This window comes from Pithys albifrons, chromosome 3 (genome assembly GCF_047495875.1).
Source record: "Pithys albifrons albifrons isolate INPA30051 chromosome 3, PitAlb_v1, whole genome shotgun sequence".
NCBI classification, from domain to species: domain Eukaryota; kingdom Metazoa; phylum Chordata; class Aves; order Passeriformes; family Thamnophilidae; genus Pithys; species Pithys albifrons.
This window is the reverse complement of record NC_092460.1, coordinates 15,319,878-15,341,394: the sequence shown is the minus strand read 5'-3', so window position 1 is coordinate 15,341,394 and position 21,517 is coordinate 15,319,878. Positions and strand designations below refer to the sequence as shown.

The following is a 21,517-nucleotide window of genomic DNA, read 5'->3' as shown; positions in this document are numbered from 1 at the left end:
TTGTTTTGAGTCTCATCTGGAGCAAGTGTGGGACTTGTGTGGCCTCATCCAGGTTTTACAAGAAACAATAGAAAAACTTCCTTTGAATATTTTCATCTTTGGAAATATCTTCAGGGTTCAGCAAAGATCCTCCTATTCTTGTCAATTAACCAAGCACAGTTTTTATCCCTCCTTGTTGGGTAATCTTCTCATTAGGCCATCTTTGGAGAGAGCAATGATTCTCTCTGGGCTGATGGCAGTTTTACTTAATTGCATGTTTAACTTTTTATTCAGCACTTAAACCCATAACGATGAGAAATACACATATGCAAGCAGCAAACCATTATCTGCCATTTAAAATCCCTAGAGGACTCATAAACATCTTAATATTTCTGTCATAGTTCTGTCCCTTTCAGAAGAAAAGTGCACAGATTCCACAGCTGGGTGGGGAGAGAGGATGACAAACACATCTACAGGGTCATTTCAATGATATATTAGCTATTACTGACACGTAATGACTGGGGAAGGGGAAGTAATACTATGGTCCTTAATATATTTTAAAAGTTCTGAAAAAGATCAGCCAACTCAATCAGTGTTAAAGAGAAACAGGTATTAGAGACTCTACCATAGGTTCCTCCTCCCCAGCAAGCAGAAGACATTCTAACAGAGCACAGCAACTTTAATTCTCTTCTCCCTCCCCCAGCTCTGAGGGCTGAAGTAAAAGAGTATTTTACCGATTTTAGATCCATAGGAATGTATTTCCTATTTGATTCAAGAGCTACAAAGTTTGCTTTGGAACATATTTGTTGCCACTGGATTATGCTTTGGAATGGCAACTTCTGTTTTAAAATGCTTCCAGCCCCTATGACTGCAAACTCTTTGAAGTATGAATGATCTCTAATCAGCAACAAAGCTGCTGAACTCTTCAGAAACAGCAGATCAGCTTCAGGATTAACTAATATCCTTCATCACAGTATGCTAAGTATAGAAATGAATGCTGATAGCACTCCAGAAGGATCTGATTAATTGGTCACCTCAGAGTTGCAAGACCCTGACACTCCCCTATTGAGGCACAACCACCCAGCACTTCCATGTTTGTCAAACCTTCAGCTTCCCCATGATAAACTCCAGTGAGTCAGCCATGAAGCTAATACAAAAGAGTGTGCTAAAGTACATGAGAGTGTTGGAAATGTGAATTAATCCACATGTTATTGTATTATAAGCTTTCCTAGTTCCGCTATTACAAATCTTTTCAATACCCAAAGCTACCAGATATTTCCAGACGGTTCTATGGACATGCAAAGGCTTTGTCAGGGACAGCATCTCTCTGTGGCAAAGACCATCTCCAGACCTAGGCAGACCTTCCAGCTGGTAGATCTGTTCTGCTCCCAGCACATGTGCAATGTGAGGTTTAAGCAAAGGAGGGATACCTGAAATCTCCTAGACATCCCACCCAACCAGATTAACACCAGCAAGGAACCTGTAATATCCTTAAGTAATTCCCACAACAAATACTTCAGCTGGTTTTAGTCTTATACTGTGAACCATCCTGGTTCTCATTTAGGCTGCTTTTTTCCTAATGATGTGGTTTAAAAGCATCAGGGAAATCTTCAAGTTTAAAAGCTGCAGAACAAAAGGCAAGTAAACTTTATGTTCTCCAAATGAATGGTTATTGCTCCATTTATTTAAGTGGTACTTATCACCATAAATATCTGCTAAACTCACTTGCCATGCTGGTGTAATCAGTGCTTTCTCAGGAAATATCCTTCAGTAAATGGATTGCAAAAATAAAATTGGAGAATAAATAAATAACTAGAAATGTTTCTTAAGAAAAGTCTTCAAAGGGAGGAAAGACTGAAGATCAGTGAACATTTAAATATTTCCCAGTTTAGGCCTATTCACTGCACAAGACCCAAAATAGTTTCCTTCATGAGTATTGCATAATGTGTTCATTCAAAACCGAGCAGTTTTCTCCCAGAACACACCAAGACACTGTTCCCTCCCCTGCCTTTTGTCTTTTAAATATGAACACGAGAATTTCAGAATTGATAACATTATTCTGGAAACTCACACAGAACATTCTGGAAAAGCGTCAAGTTCAGATGACAAGGTTGCAATAGCAAATATCTCCACCTGTTCAGATTGTACACCCATCCCTCTTTGTGAAAGGTAAGCAACAGAACAAGTAGTTTGGGAATGAACTCTGGTCTCCAAACCACAAATAAGAAAAAAAAACCACAAAAAGCACATACCTTCAAAGCACATTTCTGGCCTGTCTCCTTGTTGAAGCACTCCAGCACTTTGCCATTGATTCCTAACCCTAGCACCCGTTTGGAGAGTTTGTAGTCATCTGTAACTGCATGTTTTTTTATCTCTAGTTTGACATGGGCTGTTCCCCCAGGCAAGGATTTCACACTGCTCTTGCTCTCCACGTGACTCTCTGGCTGGGATTCTTGTTCACCTTCACTTTGTTCCATATCAGGGAAGGAGTCCGGGATGAGAGAGATCCCCCACAGGGAATCTATCGGGTATGCTCAGCGGTCCCTCCTCTTAAGCAATCAAACCCAGTGCTTCAAACAGTCCATTTGCTCACCATTTAGTCCTGAGTAAAAATGTAAATAAGTATTAGTAACTGAGGTCAACTAATGTTCCCCCACCTCACCACGTTTCTTTTTTTAACATGATGACCAGGTGTTAGAGAGCCCAAAAGCGGAGGCTCACCTCAGGACGGCACAATTTGGCCTTACAGACCGGCCACCCCGGTTCCAACACACACAGCCCTCAGTCTGCACTCACAAATCGCCGCTTTTACAAAAACTGAGCAACTGCTGCCTCGGACCAAAATGTTAGCTAAGCCCTGTTCAACAGAACAGAGCTTAAGCTTACAAATCCGCCTCAGCAACTTGTTGCCTCAGTGTTTGATGTGAAAATTCCCACAACGGTCCCCTGCTTTAGCCTGACACTCCCAAATTGCGCAAGAGAGCCACACACACCTGGATTAACCCCCAGCGCGGCACCGCCTGGGCAGGCACCGACCCTGGGACAGCGCTCGCAGTGACCGGGCCCACGGAGCGCGGGGCGGGCGCTGCGGGACCACCCAGACCAGGTCTGGGATGCGTGGGGAGGCAGCGCTGCGGCGCCCGGAGCCGTGCGGGGCTGTGCGGGGAGCGGTGCGGGAGCGGCGCTCACACCGACCCCGCGCCCCGCGGCCGCTGCCCCGGCGCCACTCGGGACCCGCTGCGGGGCAGTGCGGGGAGCGGCGGGGCAGCTCCGCCGCCGGGGGACATTTGAACATTTACCTGCCTGTGGCGGCGCGGCCCCAGCCGAGGCTTCCCGGAGCGGCGCGGGGAGGGCGGGCTCTGCCTGGGCCCGCCCCGCCGCCACGGGCAGGTGCGCGCCGCCTTCCCGCCCGACCGCGCGGGGCTGCGGGCACGGGTACGGGCATGGGGGCCGGCACCGGAACGGGCATGGGCATGGGCACGGGTACCGGCACCGGGCATGGGCAGCAGAACCGGGCACCGGCACGGGCATGGGCACCGGGCACGAGCACTGGCGTGGGCACCGGAACAAGCATGGGCACCTGCACGGGCACCGGCCCTGGCACCGGCACAGGGGCCGCCCGAGCCCCTGACACCGGCCGGGCCCGACGGGGTGGTGCGGGCAGCGGGAGCCGCCCCGTACCGGCCGCAGGTTCCCCGCCGCGCCGGGGACAACCCCCGCGGGGATTTTAAGGTGATTGTAAGCGCGTTATTAATTCATTGGGGCAGGCGCCTGGCAGAGCAGGGCGGATGGAACCGCAGCGCGCCCGCGCGGCGGCACCGCCGGCGCCTTCCCCCGGCGCATCCTTTGGGAAGGGGAAGCATCGCCACGTTCGCTCCAAACCCCGACGGAAACAGGCTGGTGCTATGAGCAAAGCACCGAGGTTCGGTGCCCGGCAATGATCCTTCATTCCAAAGAGTGCTGTCGCTAAATTCTGCCACGAAATTCCACCGAAGCTGCGGTCAACATTTGTCGGCGCTTTCGGATGCACAGTCAGGGTACCAAAAGTGATGGTTCCCACAGCAACTGTTGCTCATCGCTGGTGCACAGTGTGGTTACAGGGATGTGGAACGCTCGTTTTTTTCTCCTATGAGTCACGCAGTGAAATGGAGCTGTGTTCAAATCACCGGAAGGAGCTCAAAGTTCACATGCTTTACAAGTTAAAAATACATTTGTCATTTTACATAACATAATGGCATCTAGAGTTCTAGTGGTTAGGAAAATAATTAGAAGGGCTAACGAGCCCTTTCTCTAAGGAATAGAAAGTAGTTCAACTTAGCAGGATGCAGATCTGCAGTACATCACCATGTGATGTGATGCTACAGCTATTCCGCCTCAGGTTTCCCTTTCAGGCTTCCTGCAGTTCAGCTGCTTGAGGGCCTGATCCCCTGATTCAGTTCACCTATTCTGAGCTAATCAAATCCCTGAGGAAAACAGCTATTTCCAACCTTTTCTTTTCAGGTTTGGCTTCCAGCCTTCTTAGGCTTCGCATCACCTCCCGCTGTGGCAATCTCAGAGAAATGGCTACGCAACTGTGAACTCCCAGGTTGCAAACCTTCAATAACTGTTCTGCAGTCAGCAGCTTGCTCTGATTTTCTTTCCCATGGCTCCTGCCTGTAGTTTCTGGTCTATTTATTGTGGATGGTAATTTCCTTCTCTTTGCAACAGGTAACTACAGTTCTCTCCCCAGTGCACAGTTGTAGGGGGTCAGACTTCTAAACCTCTCTGCTCTCTTCTGTATTTTATAATTTGATAAACAGACTCACTCACACTGATCTCCCAGCCCTACTTTGGATCTTTCCATGTAACTCTGATTCTGAAGCCTATGGCTCCCCAAAGCAAGCAGGAATTACAATGGCTGGCACATTGAGGCTGGCAGAAGGCGATTTATGGCCCTATTCTGGGAAATATTAAACACTGCAAAAATTCCAAGCAGATGTCTACTTAAGAGGTTGCTATTTTTTACAGAGTGTGTCAGAAGTAAGGAATTTCATTAAGAAATTGTGCCTCTTTCTAACTATTACAAGAATGAGTTTCTACAAAATAAGCTTTGCGTGGAAAGAAAGGAGGAAAGATGAGGGAATAAGACAGGATGTGTGAAGTTAGTTGGTTCTACACATCTCAGTTACCAACAGCCTTCTGCTGACAGGAATTAAAACTGGGAGGATACAAAATACATTATTCAAGTCACTGGGTATGTAACTGGGATGGAAAGCTTTTTTGGGTTCATCACTTGATATTGCCTATATCTGCTCTTAGCAAAGTTCACTGTTTCACCAGCAACCAGCACTAAATTTAAACAGGGCAAACACCCTAAAACCCGGTGTGAATCATAATTAATAAGGCCTTAGATGAACCCTCTGATAATTTCACCCACCATGAACTCCAAAAAAAGCTTTTCCAGCTGCAGCCCAAGTAACAAACAGCCTCACTCTACACATGGTGGACCACACAACAAAAAAAGGCTCTGCTGTAATGACCTGTGTGGTGTCTCAGGTGACTGCACATGCATGTCCATGCTGGGTTACCCACTCTGAAGTAAAATCCTGGCCTTTCCAATCCATGTGTGGTTTGTACAGAGCAGAGAACATTAATTCGTGCAATATCCTTCTCTTAAGCTGCTTAAGGTTTGATAATTTCTCTGACAAGCTCCAGGGGAAGGACAAGCCTGCTGGGTACAGGCAAATCCTGAGATAACACCTGAGTTAACCCAGCACCTCTGACATCCCAAGGGTGAGCAAGCACAGCGTGGTCACCTTGGCTGCAGCTCTGCCCTGTCTGGCTCCAGGAGGATTTCCCACAATGTCTGTTTTCAAATGCCAGTTTTAGATCTCCCTGGGAATCACATCTCATATCATCAAAAACTTGCACTGTGGATCCTGCAGCTTCTCTCTGTGCTTGTGGCAGGTGGAGCTGCATTAGCACCCTCTGGAGATGCTGATGGAGGACACACTGACAGGCCCACTGCAGCTCATGGAGCCAGGGGACATTTTTCATTCAAACAGCCATTTTTATTTATTTATTGATGTTTGCTTTTTGAAGCTAAACCCCCCTCCCCCAAACCAGTACTATTACAGGCTAAGAGCCCACTACAGCAAAAGTTCTTTCATCTTCACAAAAATCCCTAAAACTGTAAATTAAACATTAATCTTATTTTTACCAGAAGTCCCCAACAGCAACAACACAAAACAACTTCGTTTCAAGAGAAAATTTGTTAGCTCAGCTATGCCTGCCTTGGCACAAAAGAAAGAATATCTTATAGGAGAAAACAGCAAACATTAAGGCCCTGCTCTTGCAATTAGCTTTGAGGTAGCAGTCCCTTTTCTCTAACCAATGGCTTAACCTGGTGAAGCTTCTTATTTTAGCCAGCATGTAGTCTGGGTTTGCTGACCCTGATTTTCCATGTCTTTGATACCTCAGATCAATAAGTGGGATCAAACACATTTCAGACTTCCAAATGTCTCATTTCTTAAAAAAGATGAAAAGAAATGACTGAGTTTTGCTCTCATCCAGAAAGCTAGGAAAGCTGATGTCATCAAGTGTTCTTAGAGGGATGGCATATTTTGAGGAGTGATACTTACCTGAATGCTACAGGTATCTCAGTTTACTCATATAGAAAGGGATTTGCATGGAGGTCAGCCCTTTGTTAGCAGTATCTCATGGGAATCACATCAGCTCTAATAAAGAAATTATCACCACCAGCTGAAAACTAGTGACTTGTTTTTTCTGAAACGTTGCTTCCTCTTGGGTAACAGCTATATAATTTTTCTGCTACATGTTTTTTCTGCTGTTATGAGAAATCCAAGCTCTGGGATGCATTATATAGATGTCACCAAAAAGAAAATCCTCTGTACTGTCGGGTTGAAGTGAGGACACGGCTTTGTCTGGTTGGGCGGTTGCAACAACCTTATTAAATCCCCCAGGAAGTTCCAGAGAAACTGCATCTGTGATATTAAAAGAAAGAAGGAGCAGCTCTACAGAGCAGTATTTTAATATGAAAGAGAAGAAAAGAAGCTTCTTGTAGGATCTTTAGTTTAGTCTGTCATGTACACAGTGGTCTGAAACAGAAACTAAATGCATCTTTTTCTCTCCTGTCTTTCGGCTCTGCTCTGGAGGTGTTTGTCTCAGACTATCAAAAAGGAAAAGAAAAAAAACAAACTAGGAAAGCTCATCAGCAAACAGCCTGGCTCTTTTCTCTCAGGGCTGAGGTAAAACCAGGTTTATAAAGCTCTTTCATAGGCAATGATCTTTATTGATGCTTTATTGCTAGAATAACTTCTCTTTTATTTTCAACACTCTCTGCCCTGACCTGGGATTATAACATGGATTCCAGGAGGTATTAAAATTCTGGCTATGAACCAGCTGCCACTGAAGGAAACGGCAGTCTCAAGAACACCAATCTCACCATCTGGAGAACCTACCCTAATCCCTGACTTCATTCCCCAAGATTACTTCTTCCCTGTGAGCACATAGCAGGTATTTTCCTACAGAAATACAGAAAATAGTAGAACAGCTCCTTTTATAATCCTAGACTCAGACACCTTATCTCAGATACCTTGTTTTGGTCATAGAGAAAATTTCGTGAGGCTCCATCCCTGCTCCTCCACTAAGGGTTGCAGTCCAAGACACTTAGAGCAGAGAAGGAGCATATTGATGGGGGAGCCAGAGAGATACTAGTTGGACATTTCTGTTTCAGCAGAGAGGACAAAAAGACATGTTTTTTTCACAGAGGAATCATAAGTCAAAACCATCAAAAATCTTATAATCTGTCCACAGGAGGTGGCGCTTCATTTTATGCTGCAGAGAAGCAAGATAAATGAATCTCTCTCTTTCACTGAAAGAGATCCTGCAACTAATGGGTATGGCATTTAAGAATACAGTTTTTGCAGAAAGACAGCATTTGAATCAAGCAGAAAAGCTCTTAACAGACACCACACTTCAATCACCTTCTGGGACTCCAAATGCCAGCAAGTCTCCAGACGATGAATAGGGAGAGCTCCTTAGAATAATCTCAAAGTATTTTTTTTTGTAGCCTGAAGTGAAAACCATTCCTTTCTGCACATCCTACTTCTCACAGATCCAGCTCAGATGCCCCTGTATCCATGGCACAGCTCACCCACACCCTGGAAAGTCCTCCATTGCTCCACACCAGGTTGGGAAATAAAACCACAACCAGTAAGTTCATCACCCTCATGCCTGTTGTTGATTACAGAAATTGGTGTGGCCTATTCAAATATTGAGATGGCCCATCTAAACCAGGAACAGATACTCGTTATTGATAATGTTTGGTCAGTCCCATGCTACTCCTTACATTATAGTACATGGCAAGGACAACAGTGACCAAAGGGGTGACTTAATTTCAGTCTTTGAAGCTTATGGGGAAAGCAAATCTAGACCCCAGGCACACAGACCCCCCTCAAGAGTTACAATTCTGGATGACTTTTCATTTACACCAACTCTACAAGACTACAGAAAAGTCCAACTGCACAGTGGCAGCCATGGAACACCTCAGTGGGAAGGGGACTCTGGACCAGGGTTCCCAAACACACATTTTGCAGCAGATGGTGCTGTTGTGTTGGTGAACTTTCCTGAGGGACTAACTGGCTCACAATGTATGGATTTTCTTGCTTCCGTGATTTTATTGTGAGCTTTCTTTCATCCCTTTCATAACTAAACCCTAGCACTCAATGATATAATTCAATATTTCTTGAATGTCCTAATTCTTCAATTCTGAGCTCTGGAGAGCCATTTATATCAGTATCAATTGGGTTTAAACAACTCATTTGTTGGAGTGGCAGCAATTTATATGGACAGAGCAAGGCCTGGGGCACTGGCAGATCGGGCAAACTGCAGTTTCCTTCTTGGGGCATTTCTGCGCACACGAGGAGTGCCAGTGAGGTAGTGATGGAGCATTATTGAAGGCTTCTGACTTAAAACCAAATACTAATTTTGTACATAAAATAGCCCAGGCATTAGCCTGAATATTTTTTTTCTTGAGGTAGGCCTCTAAAGCAGTTTCCAATGCAAATGTAAGCTGCTTTCATTGATGAGCACACATACTGATGCAACGCCCATCTTCTCAGGGTCCTGCAGGACCTGCGGTAGGAGCAGCACGAGCGCAGTGACTGCAGGTGGGAAAGCCCCGCTCGGAAGGGGCCGTGTCTGAGTGACACGGTCAGTGCTGTGCGAGCACCCGCTGCCTCCACAGACCCGCTTCTGCAGGGGATGTCTCTACTGCACAGCTCTGAGCGCCGCTTTCCTGCTCCGGAGATGCAAATGGCCGCTCAGCAGCAGCAGAGCCCGCACGGACAGCCTGCTCCAGGACAGGATCACTAGATGGAGCCCAATGCCAAGCAAAGACGCGGCGCAGACAGCCCCTCACTCGCTGCCCGGGCCGGGCCGCAGCGCTCCTGCCGCCACACACAGCTGCGGTCCCACCGTCCCCTCCGAACATGGTGATGAAATAAATATCTCCTGAATGTGCACCAGGTTAACTGCGGTTTGCAGCCGCTCCCACCTCTCTGGTCTAGATCTGCTCAAATCCATCGTGCTGCTGCACCACCAACAGGAGGTTTAAACAGCATCGGATGTAGAGGTGAAGGGGCTCATGCACGCAGGGGGTCCCTCTGCAACCCCGAGCCAGAGCTGCAAAGGTGAGCCCTTCAGTGATCGCCTGACTATTGCACTTGCTGTGCACAGAAACGATGAGGACTGAAACTTCTCCGCTCTCCCCTAGCCTCTCCTGTGAATTTACACTTACTCAGATGAGTGTGAGGTGAAGCCTGATTTAAGCTTTGAAGCAAATTGGTCGAGTGCCTGCATGATGACATTCCTACGGCCCTGGGTATCTTAGATGACCCTCAGCATCTCTCTCTTCGCATAGCTCGCTATTATTAGCAGCACTCATTACTGCAGTGCCGGATGCAGCACAGAAAGCGGATGGAAGCAATGCAGGCGGCTGAGCAGCTGCTAGATGGAACAGCAGGGAGTGAAGGCTGAGTCAGGAGCCGAACACAGCCTCTCTGCTCTCAGGCTCATGCAACACCCTTCTAACCCTATCCTTATCAGCATCCTGCCCTTCGCTCCGCTCCCAAACCCAGCCCCATTTTGGTTCCGAACGGCAAAATGATTACTAATATTTTTAATTATTCAATCTACTCCAGTGGAGGGGCAGACACACTACTCTCATTTTCTCTTATCTCTGACATGTTAAGAGGTGGCAACGTCTGGTAGGAAAATAATAGTTAAACCTTTGTTACAAAGTGTTTAAAAGTGTCAATAACCCTAAAAGTAACTGTAGCATTTCCTCCCGGGTCACCCAATTTTAACAGTGATCTGCACAAAATGGGTGGTATAACCTTTTCCAGGACACTGCCGAGCTGACATCCTGATGTACTGGGGATTCCCAGGTGACCAAGACATGAGACAACCCGCGCGGTGTGACAACCACGCTTTCGCTGCCCAGACTAGCACAGCTTGCACCACCCCCCCACCCTCCTCCCCTTCCCCTGGACCACGTTTCGCTGGAAACTGCCCCTCCAGCCCCACGACCCTCATTCAGCACCCACTGCCGCGGACCCGCCGCCGGCCGGGGGGCAGAAAATTACACGAGAAAAATCACAGGTACATAAAAATGAACAGGGTAAAAATGACAAATAGATGGGATGGATAAGAGGGAGGCAGGGCGCGGCGGGGAGCGCGGCACAAGCCCGGGCAGGGCGGCGGGCACTGCTCCGCCCTGGGCGGGTGCGGCGCATGCGGCGGGCGCGGCCCCAGCGCCCATTGGCAGCGCCCGCCCCGCGTTCCTGGAAAGTTCTTGGAAATGCATCAAAGGCGTTTCCGCGAACACGCGCGGCGGCGGCTCGGCTCCGCTCCGCTCCCCACCCCTGCCCGCCGGGAGGGCTCCGCTCCGGCCCCATCCCATTCCGTTCCTCCCCCGGCCATGGCACAGCTATTTATACCCTCGCCGGTTTTTTTTTTTCCTCCCCGCGTGGTTGATATAGGAAGAGTGATGCGAACACAATACGATTCCAGGAATCCCTCACTTCCTGGAACAGATTAAAAGGGACACACAAAAGATTACTAAGGAGGTCTGGTTTTTTTAATTCCTTTCCTTCTACGGAGCCTCATTACTCCGGAGCCAGCGCAAAGGCAGGTCGCTGCTCCCCGGCTCTTCCCGCAGCACCCGGGGAGATCTTATTTATTAGTACCTATTTATTACTATTTCAGAGTGCTCTGAATATTTTTTCTAAAAGACTGCTCTGAAGGAAGATTAGTTCCTCTCTATATGTAATTTTCTTTGGTTATTTTTTAACTTTTTTTTTTTGCTGCTGTTTTCTGAAAAGCAGAAGAAGAATACATTATTTTTTAATAAAGCACTGAGAGTGCACACATTTTCCTGGCCAAAGTTGCTGCAGCCTTTCTCAGACAACTCGCCTTCGGCTTGGCTTTCCCGTGGCTGAAACACCCGACTGCGGAAAGGGGTTTGCTGGGACTCTCCAGCCTCCTCTCCCCGCGAACCCCAACCAGAGGCTGAACCTGCTGCTTCGGGGAGGCAAGAAGAGGAGAAAGCATTTCCATATTCTTGAGGACTTAATGCTTTTCCCTTGGTCCAGGAGTGACATGATCCTTTGTGTTCAGGGGTAAGGTACTTTGCAGTCTTCTTTGGAAAGCTGTGGTTTGATAATCGTAATTTTAAGGTTCTCTGGGACAGTTTTTCAGCCCGTGGGAGTAGCCGCGTGTGGCTGTAGCGGAATGCGAATGACTTGGGCTGCCCGAGTGCTGAGTTCTGTGCGTGTCTGTGTGTCTGCGTTTAACATTCCACGGTCAGAATCCTGGGACCGTAAAGCATTCCTGATTTCCGGGCTTTCCATTGCTGAAAACCTGCACAGTATACAAAGTCTTCGGGAGAGTAAAATGAGTCAGAACTTGGTGTTGTTCAGTGGGGTGTGTGCAGCACCAGCCATTGCCTCTTGGAAACAAACTGCTTACAGGGAAGAACTTCCCTGGAGTTTGGATGCTGTTGTCTGTTTCTGAGGAGATATTTATGCTAAATACATGATTTCATTTTTCTGTTGTTTTATGTGCAAGTTTACCTGTATGTACACGTACACAGCTTCAGTACAGTCAGAGCCATAGGGGCACATGGATAGTTCCACACAGGGAACATCCAAGTGCCTTCTCCAGGATCAGTGTCTGGTACCAGTGTGTTGGCACTTCAGTATTCCCATGATCAGCTCACTGACGAATACCTGGTCTGCAGGAATCACACGGCATTTTACACATGCTCAAACAAATGTCAGCATTTGTTTCCTCCTCAGCCATCACCTCATTATTTCCCATCCCTCCTGCGCTCAACGGATTTTCTTCAGAGGAAAATCCTCCCTGTCTACTTTCAATGACAAGTACGGGGATTTTTCTGCCATTTTCCCCCCAGATCTGTTCCACATACAAGGAGAGCTCGTGCTTACCGGTAATTTCCTACTACTCATGTGGGTTTGTTTTCACTCTTATTTTCAGTCTGCAACTGCAGTTCCTGTAGCCACAGCAAAGGCAATTCACTTTTCAACTTGGGCTTTAGGAAAGCCTTATCTGAAGCTTTTCTACAGGGTCAGTGTACCAGAGCTGCTGCTTCTTCCCTTACTCACTAAGAACTTGTTATGGAGCCAGATGTGTAGATGGTAGCCTGTAATGTCTATTTTTATGACCATTTATTGTTCAGGTTTTATTATCCTCTAGGATTTTATATATCCTGGACTCCATACTCTCCTTCCTATTCACACCAAGCTCCCATTGGAGTCTTGGGACATGGCTCATGGAAGGGAGAGTAGCTCAACACACTTTTTCTTGTACTCTTTGCACTGTGTTACAAAGTTTAGCTTATCAGCACAGTAACTACAAAGCCAACACTAAATTATATCGGACTTATCTGATTATCCTGAACTTTCTTGCCTTTCCAAGGCTTTCCAAAACTCTAATTGCCAAAACACAGGGAAGTTCATTTGCTGTTTCTCTCAAGACTCCACACAGACTACCAGCAAGACATGCCAAATTTTATATCGTTTTCTTCCTCCTCTCAGCTGTTGTATCAACCTTTTACTCTGTTCAGTCCTGATCCTCCATGCACTATTTGCAAATCCTTTCTTTACCCCATTAAAAGACTTTTTCAAGTCAGCAAACCTTTTTCAACCCCATGCTTATCCCAGCAAACTCCCTTAACACTCTAGCAAACATTCTTGCATTAAAAGTTGTAGTCTGCCATTACTCACTGATCCCTCAGTTTTCCCTTTCCTGTGTTTGGAGCTGCTCTGTTTGATCCTAGCAGCAGCTCTTCTTTGTTTAACCTATGTACAAAGTTGTTTAGGACACCAGCACCTCCTGGTCTATGAGAATTTCTAATCCCTCTCCTCTGTTCTGTCGTGCTCCTTTGAGCCTACAGCTGCACTGGGAATTTTTGTAGGGGGTGAGAGGGGCGAAAGACAGGTGAATAGGAGGAAAACATGAAATGTGTAAGCGTGGCCCTTCTCTGGTGGAAGGATTTCCAGTGACTGACTGAGGTCTGGGTTCCTTCAGCCTCAGGTGGCACAAAGTGTGAGGCAGCAGAGCACAAGCACAGTGGGAAACCACCCCAGGCACATGGGCTCTGCTTCATACAGATCCATGGTGGCTCTGTGGAAGACACCTACTGACAAATTTGTACAATTACTGTGTCTTTGGGGGACTGAACTGTGAACTGATATGGCCCTTGGAAGTAACAGGTTTACTCCCGATTCATGGCAGACATTTCCCTGCATAGCTTTGCCATCTCTCTCTTCCTTCCCCTCTCTCAGCCAATTCCTTATTTCCTCTCCAAAGTAAGTATATAAATAGGAAAAGAAAAAAAAGTTCCATGTTAGGATCAGTAAAAGATTTCTTCATGTGTAAAGCCTTCCCCAAAAGGTAGGCTGGAAAAATTTTCCAGGAGAAATTACATTCAGAGAGATTTGGCACCTGGACTGCAGCGAATGGTGCAGGAATGATGTTTCTTAACACTGGTTGCAGTCATTTTCAGCTCAGGGAAGAGCTGGGATAAGAACACCCTGGGAAACACTGCTCTGCCAACAGAGGCCTTGGACACCCTTTTTGAACAGCACCCATTATTATTTAGGTTCAGCAAAGGGCAGGATCTGGTTTATAGTCCTCTTTGCTCAAACAGGGGGGAAATGGAGAATTGCGAATGCAGGTAGGTAGGCATTTGTGAAGACTGTGATACTAAGAGGGAGACATCCAAATGTCTTGACAAATGGTACCTACAAAGGTATCTCAGGTGGGATTTAAAAGAGAAGCTGGACATTTCCTAACAGTGATTCCAGGTATAAAAGTATATTCAGATGCACAGTTCTGTGGAAAACCCTGAAAATGCAGTCCCTGTGACCGAGGGTGCCTGGTGAGGATAAGAGCCAGCAGTCACTTTTATTTGGCCCGGTTTCCTCCCCATTGATAGAAATTAAGAAATGAAGATCAGGTGCCATGAACACCAAGCAGATATTCTGCTTCTGATATGTGATTTGACACATGGAAAAAGGAAGACTGTTCTTTTCTAAATACCAACAGAACAGCAGGGGTTTGCCGTGTATTGCAGGGGCAAGAAGTCTGTCTCTGTAGATTGAAATTTACCAGTTGTTTTACAAAAAACTTACTCCAGACCTGCATGGTTTGATTAGAAATGCAGAGCTGTGGAACTGATCGTGGCTCCCAGTCACAAATCAGTGTGAAGGTGCTCTCAGGTGCTCTCTAATCTACTTCTCCCTCACATCCCTTCTTATTGCTCCCTGTCCCATGCTTGTGACTCAGCACTTTGAGGTGGTGAATCAGGTGCAGATCAGTTGACAACACATATACCTAAAGTGTTCCTGTTCACATAGAGCACAGGGAAGGAGGAAGATTGGAAGGGAAGTGCTTGTGGCTTCAGAGTCTTCTGCTTCTCTATTCAGTGGTGAGGGGGAATGTGGCTGCTGCCTGTGCAGTCACCAGCTCCAGCGGTGCTGTGACAGTGTCATGTTGAGGAGGGAGGGTATTTCCCTGGACACTCAGCCACCTTTTATGTGAAGTGTCTGAAAGAATATTCTCAAGCATGTCAGGGGTACATGGTGGGGATGTAACATAGGACATGCAGCACTACAGAGTACACAGAGGCAAAGAGTCTACACAAAGAGGCAGAAGTTCATATTTGCTCAGAAGCTTGCTGGGGAATGAAGACTTCCCTGGCCTCTGACATCCATCCTCCCTCTGGAGCTCTGCCTTCCTTTAGGAATCTCCATGCTGCAAAGAAGGAGCACCCATGGCCAGTGAGAGCCATAGGCTTTGTGAAACTGTGCTTTGATGATGAATGGCTATACTAATGCTCTCTTTAGGCCACAGAGGGATTCATGTTCCTAGCAGAACCTCATCCTGCTGTAATCCTGCAGGAATTAGTTGCACTGAGATTTTCGTTGTGCTGTAGGGTTGGTGTAGGGCACAGGCTTGGCTAAAACAGGAATTCCCATTATTCTACTACACAGTCAGCTCTGAGTTCTAACAGATTCATTTAGGATCAGGTCACCCCTGAGCAGAAAGTGGGTAGGACAAAACCCAAGCTATTCCCAATTCTGCTTCTAATTATATTGCAGCAAATGACTAACAAACCCACTGGCAGAAACAGAAATGCTCCAACATTGTAATCGTGTAAATGAAGCTATAATGCTGCTATAAACCTTATTGCCTCTGAAAATACATATTAAAAGACAACATCTATAAATACCAGGGTCAGATCAACCTAAATGGCAAGACAGACCACCTTTTACAAGGCCAAAGAGACCAACTCTCTCTCCCTGTTTCTAAGGGCTCATCTTTAGCTGTGTAATTTCTGCCTCTCTCTGAAACATAATCATGTGGAGGATCTGTTTATAAAACATAAAGTTGTAGTACAAGGTCACATGCACTGAGCAGACATTGCAACCAATTTCAAGGCAAGGAGAAATAGCAAAGTGTGCCCTTCATTTCAGACCTCATCCTTTGCTGGCGGAGGAAAAGATCAGGAGACTGTCACTCAGGGGCATTGAGGAATTGTCAGAGCCCATCATGCAGCCTCTCCCAGTTATGGCCTTCCAGGAGGAGTCTGCGCCTGCCTTTGCAGCTCCAGTTCCAGAGAGCAACCCACCTCAGACACGGGACCCTGAAGAAGACCTTCTCTGTATTGCAAAAACCTTCTCCTATCTGCGAGAATCTGGTAAGGCTCAGCTCCCAAAGTTATGGGGTCACAAGTCCACAGGGAGCCAGCTCTGCAATTCAGGATGCTCCAAGGTGAATCTCCTAATCCCACTTTAGATAGGAATCTGGTTCTGTCACAGCCATGGGTGACTCTTGTGCATACAGCCAAGTGCACCTGCGGTTTCTACAAACTTGTATTATGAACTAACTTATCTCTAGCATAAGCAAAAGCTTTATCTTTTATAACTGAATCAGGAGAAAGAATTACAAAATGTTGCTTTTTCTCTGTAAGCTGCAGCAGCAGCAGCCAACCTCATCCTGAGCCCCAGCACAGCAATGACAAGCATAGGAAGGAAACCCTTAAAACCTGACTTGATCTTAATTTCTGAAGGTCTTGGCAGCTCTAGCCCTGGTTGCTTCCCAGGCCCTGAACTCAACAGGCTTTGAGGTTTCCCTAAATATACTGTCAGTGCTTTAATACATTTTTTCCCTAACAAATTCTTTCTCGGATGCTTTTCCAGGTTGGTACTGGGGTTCAATCACTGCCAGTGAGGCCAAGCAGCATCTCCAGAAGATGCCTGAAGGCACGTTCCTGGTACGGGACAGCACCCACCCCAGCTACCTGTTCACACTCTCTGTCAAGACAAACCGAGGTCCCACCAATGTGCGCATCGAATACACTGACAGCAAGTTCCGGCTGGACTCCAACTACTTGTCCAAACCTCGCATCCTGGCCTTCCCAGACGTGGTCAGTCTTATCCAGCATTATGTCACGTCCTGCACAACAGAAAGCAAGCCTGAGGCTCCTTATCCACCTCCATCTCCTCTACCTCCCATGCAGAAGGAGCTGGCGGCAGCTGCAGTGCACTTGAAGCTCATCCGGCCGCTGGGCCGCAAGGACAACATGCCCAGCCTGCAACACCTGTGCCGGCTGCGCATCAACAAGTGCACGGCCAACGTGGACCAGCTCCCTCTGCCCCGGCGGATGGGGGACTATCTGAAGCAATACCCCTTCCAGCTCTGAACTGGGGCCGCTCTGTCTCAGGCAGGAACGGCAGAGGTAGAAACACAACAACTTTGTGTCTCCATCCCACTAAAGTGCGGCACCAGGTGGGCACAGCAAAGACCTGACTGGCAGCAGAGACTGCATCCACCTCCCCTCTCCCCTTCTCTCCACATCCATTCCAGCCAGGGAGGAGTTGGTTGTTTTGGAGAACAATGGGACACAAGCTGAGCTCTGAACCTCAGGCCACGCCAGCAGTGGCTGTGAAAAGCACTGTGGGCATGGGTGCACTACTTGAATTTCAGAGTTGCTGTGACACCGGACACATTAACGTTGTTATTTTTGCTATTTATTTCCATGGCAGTTTCTCTCCTCATGGTATTTTAAAAGCACCTTTTACTTTATTGGGTTTTTTGTTTCTTTTGTGGAATTACAGATAGGATAAAGGCTCTCAGCCAAGTGGCAGCCAAAGCTCTGTGGGAATTTGGATTTGGATTTGTGTCCAAACAGAACCTGTTTGAGCCTGTCCCTGTAACAGGTTACAAGACTCCACATCCAAGCTCCCACAGGCTTTCCGGTATGTGGAACTCAGATGACTGTATCTAGACCCAGCTCTACATTTTTCTTCCTTAGCTCCACGGGTATCATAACCTCAGAGCACATTGGAAGCTCCCAGACACATATTGTGGACAGGGGACCTCCTTGAGGAAGCCCTTCCTCCTTGAGAGCTCTAAGCAGAAATTCTGGATATTGAGCTTGGGCCAGGGAGCACTCATCCCATTTGTTTTCCATCTTCTCCATCTCCAGAGGAACAAAACATTTAGAAACAACTAATCAGAAACCAAACTTTCTCATAGGCAAGCAGAGGGATTTGGTTGCAGAACACCCTGCATTTGGCTTGTGTTTTCCAAGTGCTGTTGTCTGACACTGCCCTTGCCTTGAGACACTGGGCAAGAGCAGGGTCTCCTTGAGCAGGGGGCTGAGAGACTCTCTGCTGAGCTGCACCAGTGACACGCACAGCTTCAGGATATATATTTATTTATTTCTGGGGGGGAGACCTCAGAAGCTCCTCAGTAGAAGGAGCTGCCCTCCCTCTCTCCCAGCACGATGCAGAGCTGCTGGTTGCTCTGCTGCTGCCAGCGTTGGGCACAAGCCACGCTTGTGGCTTCCATCAGACCCAGCCTGTAGCACACACTGGAAACCACAATGCAATGTTTCTGTTTGCCAAGGTCCAGACCTCTCCTCTCCCCTGTTCTGACTTGCATGTTTGTAATTCTTAATTAGATTTTTGGCTCTGGATTTACTTCTGCTTCCCCATCCCTTTCACCCCCTGCAGCTGAAGCACAATGGCTCTTGCCTTGCTCTTTTGCACACAGGAGGGACAAACAGCAGATGGGATCTGCCCAAAACCAGCACACAGGAAAGCTGCCCCTTCCTGTTCATTTGCTGAATCCCATCACCTTCCCAGCCTGTAGGAGCCAGTCCATGCCATTGAGTGAGAGTACAGAAGGGAACAGACAGGTCTAGAGAAACTACTGTTTGGCTTATTTTTCCCCTCAGACCCTCCAACTTGATGAAGCATGAACCAATGTTAAGGATTCCTTTTTCATCCCTCCTTGGGACTGTCTCTCTAAGACTCTGTAAATCAGAATAGATGAATCCCACCTATACCTGATGGTTGGAAGAGAAGATGGAAAAGGATGGGATGGTGATCCAGGAGGCAGGCTCCAAAAATGGGTGGAGTTTCTTCCACCCTACATTAAAGCTGCCCAAAGGGACAAGATGGCCTGATGTGCTTAGTCAGTGTCCCTTTTTTTTTCCTCTCCACATTTATACAAGTTTGTGCTCTTGCAGGTCTTGTTTTTGATACTTTGATGATTGACAGTGTGCATGTGTGATGTCAGGTTTGCTTTTTGGTATATCCTTCCCTCCTGCCCTGTATGGCAGCAACCATGGGAAGGTACTGAATTAGAATGAAAATTTAGAAGGCAAAACAAAAAGGAAAACCTATTTTTTTTAATAATATAAACCACTGAAAAGGCTTCCTTTTATCCAAACACCTCTATCTGCCTGAGGACACTGGGAACAAGGAAACCACAGCTCTTCAAGGAGCAGCAGTGATCTCAGGAAGCCCAAATGGCTCAGCCACAGGCTTTGTAACTACAGCTTGGGAAAAATCAGTTGGAGAAGTGTACAGCAGGAAAGGGCAGGTGGTTCAGCTCTCTGAAACTTGCCCCCTACTTGATCTTTTCTCTGTTGGGGGTGATGAGGAGGCCAAGCTGCAGGTTTGATCCCATCACCCTGAGAGAGGCCAAGAGCTCCTGGCTGAGCCCTGAAGCAGAGGCCAAGCTGAAGGCTGTGAGCTCCAGGCAGGGACCAGCTCTGTTATGTGTTTGTTCTGCATCTAGCACAGTAGGGATCTCTAGGTGCTACTGCAATACAGTGAATAAACAATACAGTTACTCCAAAAAGTCAGCTTCTTCTATCTTGAGACAGTTTGTTAGAAATCATTTGACTTGGATTTTAAATAAACATTTTAAATATACTTTAAAGCTACTCAATGTAGAAGTCTCTGGTAAAATCCAAATGGATGATTTTGTTTCCTATTCACAGAAATCCTCCCCAGGAACTCCAGGCAAATTCTTGACTATTTTTTTTCAAGAAAGACACAAACTTTTATCAAAAAAACGCCTTTCAGATACTGGGAGAATTGACATCAAAATCCTCATCAGCATGGGCCTGTTTTCTACTGCACACAGACGAGCAGTGGCAGATCCCAAGTCTCAAGTCAACAAGGACTGAAGGAACAATTTTTCATGATGTGGAAAAACACAGGAATGATTCTTATGTTGCTTGTGTGTGCCATAGAAAACCATTACAATGGAGGGGAAAAGAGGTGGAACGTTACTGGAAATTTGGCAACTTGTTTACAGTAGGCTTCAAGTTGGCCCCAGAGAAAAGTTCTGCTTGTGGCAAGTGTCAAAGGATGGGTCCATGAAGGGGCAGACAGTACTGGGGATGGGAGACCCATGGCATCAGGTTTTCCTCATGTCTGTTGGGGCTCAGTCTCCCCACGTCTGGAGTCTGTGCACCCTTTCCCCTTCTCAGCACCTCACACAGCAGACAGCAGGTGGGGAAACCATGGGGGAGCTGTATTTGCCATATGGCATCAGAGGAGACACAGCCGTCCCATCTGTCCTGGCTCTGAAATGCAGGGAATACCCTGAGGCAACACCACTCCTGGGACATGACTCCACTGGGGCCCCTTCGTGCTCCTCTCCCAGGAGAGATGCTCCAGTCACAGTCCCTCCCGTCCTGACCAAAGCAAGCACAGCGTGCTCCCAATCACTGGAAAATGTGTTCAGGCACAGAAAATTAAAAGAAGCTGAACTAGTTCCTCTCCATTCTTTTCCCTTCCTGCATCTTCAAAATGCTGCTTTAAAGTATTCCTGAAGTATGTGCTGTCCTTCCCATGCCTGCCAGCCACGGCCGTCATTCCCTAGAAACACTGTTTCCACAACCTCATCAACATGAGACCGGGGTAGCTTTCCATTGCACACCAACCAGGAAATGCTGGCAATGGTGTATCTGTTCCAGATCAAGTTGTTAAACAAAACCAATCACATCCCTCTTGGTTTTATGCGAAATGTGGAAAGAGAGCTAGACAGGGTAGAAGAAAAATCACAACCAAAATGGAAACGTGAAAACAAGAGGAAGGAAAAGCTGCATCCGTCTTTAAAAGGGAGCTTTGGAGGCCCTGGAAAATACTAGAAAGAAAGGTGCAGCATTTCTGACACATTATTAAGTAATTTCTAAATTTCTTAGCTGGGCTAAGCTCTTGCCCTGGCTACACATCTGAAACCCTGCTGTCCCCTTTCCTCAGACTGACGGTGGCAATGACTGGCAGGAGCCAGGGCAGCACAGACTGCAGTCACACATGGTTTTACTGCAGTTTATCTTTACAACTCCCACCCCTGCACCTTCAGCACATTTTGTTAAAAAAAAAAACAGGTTCATGTTCTGAAAACTCCTGTGCCAAACCTCCACGCAGACTGAACTGACTTCCACAACTGAGTTCCACATCTCTGGAAACAGCAGCACTCCTGGAAATGCAGTCTGACCTTTATCAGCACCAATGTACAGCTGCCACACCATTCCCAGTGACACCTGTACAGTTTGCTGAGCCAATGCAAAACCATTTGGCTTCTCTTTTGCTTTACAGTTTTCTCTCTACAGATAGAAACATGGATATGGAGCACTAACAGAGTA

At 47.0% G+C, this 21,517-nt stretch overlaps 2 protein-coding genes across 4 annotated transcripts in view; one reads left to right on the top strand and one right to left on the bottom strand.

The window, feature by feature from the left end:
• MAPKAPK3 (MAPK activated protein kinase 3) overlaps positions 1 to 21,517 on the bottom strand; it is a 106,143-nt gene that overhangs the window by 46,187 nt on the left and 38,439 nt on the right. The window contains exons 1-2 of one of the 3 annotated variants that reach the window (XM_071550584.1): positions 3,279 to 3,350; positions 2,232 to 2,581 (exon numbers count right to left, since the gene is read on the bottom strand). In XM_071550584.1, coding sequence (XP_071406685.1) covers positions 2,232 to 2,456 — 225 coding nt within the window. In that variant the 5' untranslated portion in view covers positions 2,457 to 2,581; positions 3,279 to 3,350. Of the gene's footprint in view, positions 1 to 2,231; positions 2,582 to 2,700; positions 2,877 to 3,278; positions 3,351 to 21,517 lie in introns of those variants that run through there. The other 2 variants (XM_071550585.1, XM_071550586.1) reach the window with 2 other exon arrangements.
• CISH (cytokine inducible SH2 containing protein) lies at positions 10,868 to 19,804 on the top strand. The gene is made up of 3 exons (XM_071550583.1): positions 10,868 to 11,660; positions 16,041 to 16,264; positions 16,767 to 19,804. The coding sequence occupies exons 1-3, from the start codon at positions 11,614 to 11,616 to the stop codon at positions 17,267 to 17,269; spliced, it is 774 nt and encodes a 257-aa protein (XP_071406684.1). The 5' UTR covers positions 10,868 to 11,613; the 3' UTR covers positions 17,270 to 19,804.